The 2,500-nt window shown below is 39.6% G+C and overlaps 1 protein-coding gene across 5 annotated transcripts in view; it reads left to right on the top strand.

Annotated features, from left to right (window-relative positions):
* pkia (cAMP-dependent protein kinase inhibitor alpha) overlaps positions 1-1,960 on the top strand; it is a 6,320-nt gene extending 4,360 nt beyond the window's left edge. For 4 of the 5 annotated variants that reach the window (XM_047808390.1, XM_047808392.1, XM_047808391.1 and 1 more), the window contains exons 2-3: positions 1-101; positions 799-1,960. The exon at positions 1-101 is cut by the window's left edge and continues 77 nt beyond it. In XM_047808390.1, the coding sequence (XP_047664346.1) occupies positions 1-101; positions 799-881 (184 nt within the window). In that variant the 3' untranslated portion in view covers positions 882-1,960. The remainder of the gene's footprint in view (positions 102-798) is intronic. The other variant, XM_047808389.1, reaches the window with a different exon arrangement.
* Positions 1,961-2,500: the final 540 nt, after the last annotated feature.

The raw sequence follows: 2,500 nt of genomic DNA, 5'->3' as shown, positions 1-2,500 counted from the left end.
GGGAAGAAGGAATGCGGTACATGATATTCTGGGGGAATCGGGAGGGCTGGACGTCAGTGGACTCTCGCAGACGCTTTCTGAGCTCAACGTCAACAAAACAGGCACGTGAGAACATCTCGACTTCTTCGGCGATGATAAGAACGAATACGGCTCTGGTCCCAGAAGAGCTCTAGGGACTTAACACCGATATATATATATATAAATATATAAAATATATTATATAAATATGTACAAGAAACTTGTTTTGAGAGCAGATTCTGAGTGTATTTATACCAAACGTGGCAACCTGCTAGAAATATCCATTGCGATGTAGTCGGGTTGCCAGATATGGGCTAGATTTAGTATGAAGGTTTATTGTAGAAAGAAAAAGAGAAGAGAAAATGCGGGGATTATTTTTATTCATCATTCTTTTTTTTTTCTTTTTTTTTTTTTGAGGCTGGATTGTAAACAGTTCACTTCGCCAGGATCTTGTTTTAAAATCGAATCCACAAATTAAATGAAATCGAGACTCATTATCTAATGTAAAAGCTGAGAAATAGATCAGTTTTTTTTTGGAGGTCTTCAGTGTAGGTCTGAGCCTTCGAGTGCCGTCGAGCTGATGCGCAGGCGGAGAAGTTTGTCTGTGTTTATCGCTGAACTCGTGAGCTGTTACTATGGAAACAATAACTTTAACTGGTCCGTAGTGTAGCGTTGTCTCCGGCTGCACTGACAGCGCAGGAAATCTTATGCATTCAAGAAGATATCTTTCTGCTCCTGCTCTCTATGTTTTTAACCCTTTTGAAATCTCTTTCCATTAAGATGAAGGGAACAATGGAGAGAAAAGCTCGAGCTCTTCAGACCCCGGTCCCAAACCTGAGAAGAGCGAGGCGGAGGGGACGTAACGACCGTCTTCATCAGTACCATCATCCTGTGGCTATTTGAGGACCTGGACATGGACAGGCGGACACGGCGACGCCCTCTACTGGTCTGCCCTGGACTCGGCCGAGGCTCTGCCTTCACCGTGTTCAGACAAAAAGGCTGGAATTGTAGCTTCATCACCGGATGATGCGTTAATCACTTCAGTACCATAACTGATGTACTGTAGGCACTCCGTCAGCTAATCACCGTCGATCGTTAGCTGTTGAAACGGAGCTGAACCTATCAGCTCCTCCACCGCAGAGCTGCTCAAGACGTAGCTGGAGATCTGTAGGATCTTCTCAGATCTTCTCACCATTTGACTTTCCGTCACAGAGACATGGAAAGAGACATTCTTTTGATCCACTGCCACGTTAGCCATGCTAATATATTTCAGTGTTCTTAATTCGTACAAGTTGTAGTGTTGTCGTAACGGCTTACGTATTTTATATTTAAATATCCGTTCTGTATTTTAATTAGGTTTCGGTTTTCGGCTCGACAGTTCAGCTGATGTTCTTATGGAATACATGAAGAAATGAAGTTTTTACGCGTAACATAGACACCGCGCCTTGGCTGTTAAAAGGACGAGTTAAATGTCACTGAAAGCGGTTTAAAAAACGATGCATGACGTCTAAATATATTTCATCTATTCAGAGAAAACGCACGTACAAAATATGCAGCCGTGTAAAAGTGAGCTAACGTCCGTGGTATTTTTCACTCTCGTTAATTTTATATATATATATATATATATTCGATTTAAAAAAAAAAAAGCAAAAAATAGAAAGAATTAAATAAAAAAAATTATAATAATAAATCTTTTTTTTCTCAACACTGCCCTGTATTTATTTATTTATTTATTTATTTATTTATTTTTATCTCGATTTGATCGATTTTTAATGCGTATATCTTCCACATTTGTTCACTTTATTGCTGTGTGACATTTTTCGCTAATAAACATTATAGGATGATGTTTTCGTCACCGTTGATGTATTTTTCTTGACTTCTTTCTTGTGTCACAGAGAAATAGCACCAACAACTTTGTTTCTGTACAGTTTTCTGTATTTTACTGTAATAAATTTACATCATGGATGGAATTCACTTGACTATTGTAGCTTATTAAGGACACCTTGTTAATCATGAAGCCCCCCCCCCCCCAAAAAAAAATCCTGGTTTATTTATTTATTTATTTCCCATGAAGCATCTGTGCCAGTGTTTAAATCAGTGCCATGGGTGCCATTACTTATGCCTGCATGTTTGTTGCTTGTTTTCTGCTTTGCCGTTGGTGATATATGATGTGTTAACTCATTCTGACGTGTTGGTTGGTGTCGTGTGTGTTTTGCTCTTCCTCTGAGATGTTAGCGATTGTTTTTCATGGTGACGTCACAACTGTAGTTCTCTGTGTGAGCAGAACGAAAGTAGAAAGCAGAGAGCTTGAACTTCCTCACATGGATCAGGAACATCTGAAGGACCACTTTCTAACTAGCGATCATAGTGGACTTATGTTATTAAGTCCACACATAATGCCTCGGGGATGTCGTTAATAAAAGGCAGACGAATAAAGTAACGAACAAGAAACACATGAGGAAATGCTCTTTACAGGCATCGG

This window comes from Tachysurus fulvidraco, chromosome 25, assembly GCF_022655615.1.
Source record: "Tachysurus fulvidraco isolate hzauxx_2018 chromosome 25, HZAU_PFXX_2.0, whole genome shotgun sequence".
Lineage (NCBI taxonomy): Eukaryota > Metazoa > Chordata > Actinopteri > Siluriformes > Bagridae > Tachysurus > Tachysurus fulvidraco.
The sequence above is the reverse complement of the archived record's forward strand: the minus strand, read 5'-3'. Positions and strand labels throughout refer to the sequence as shown.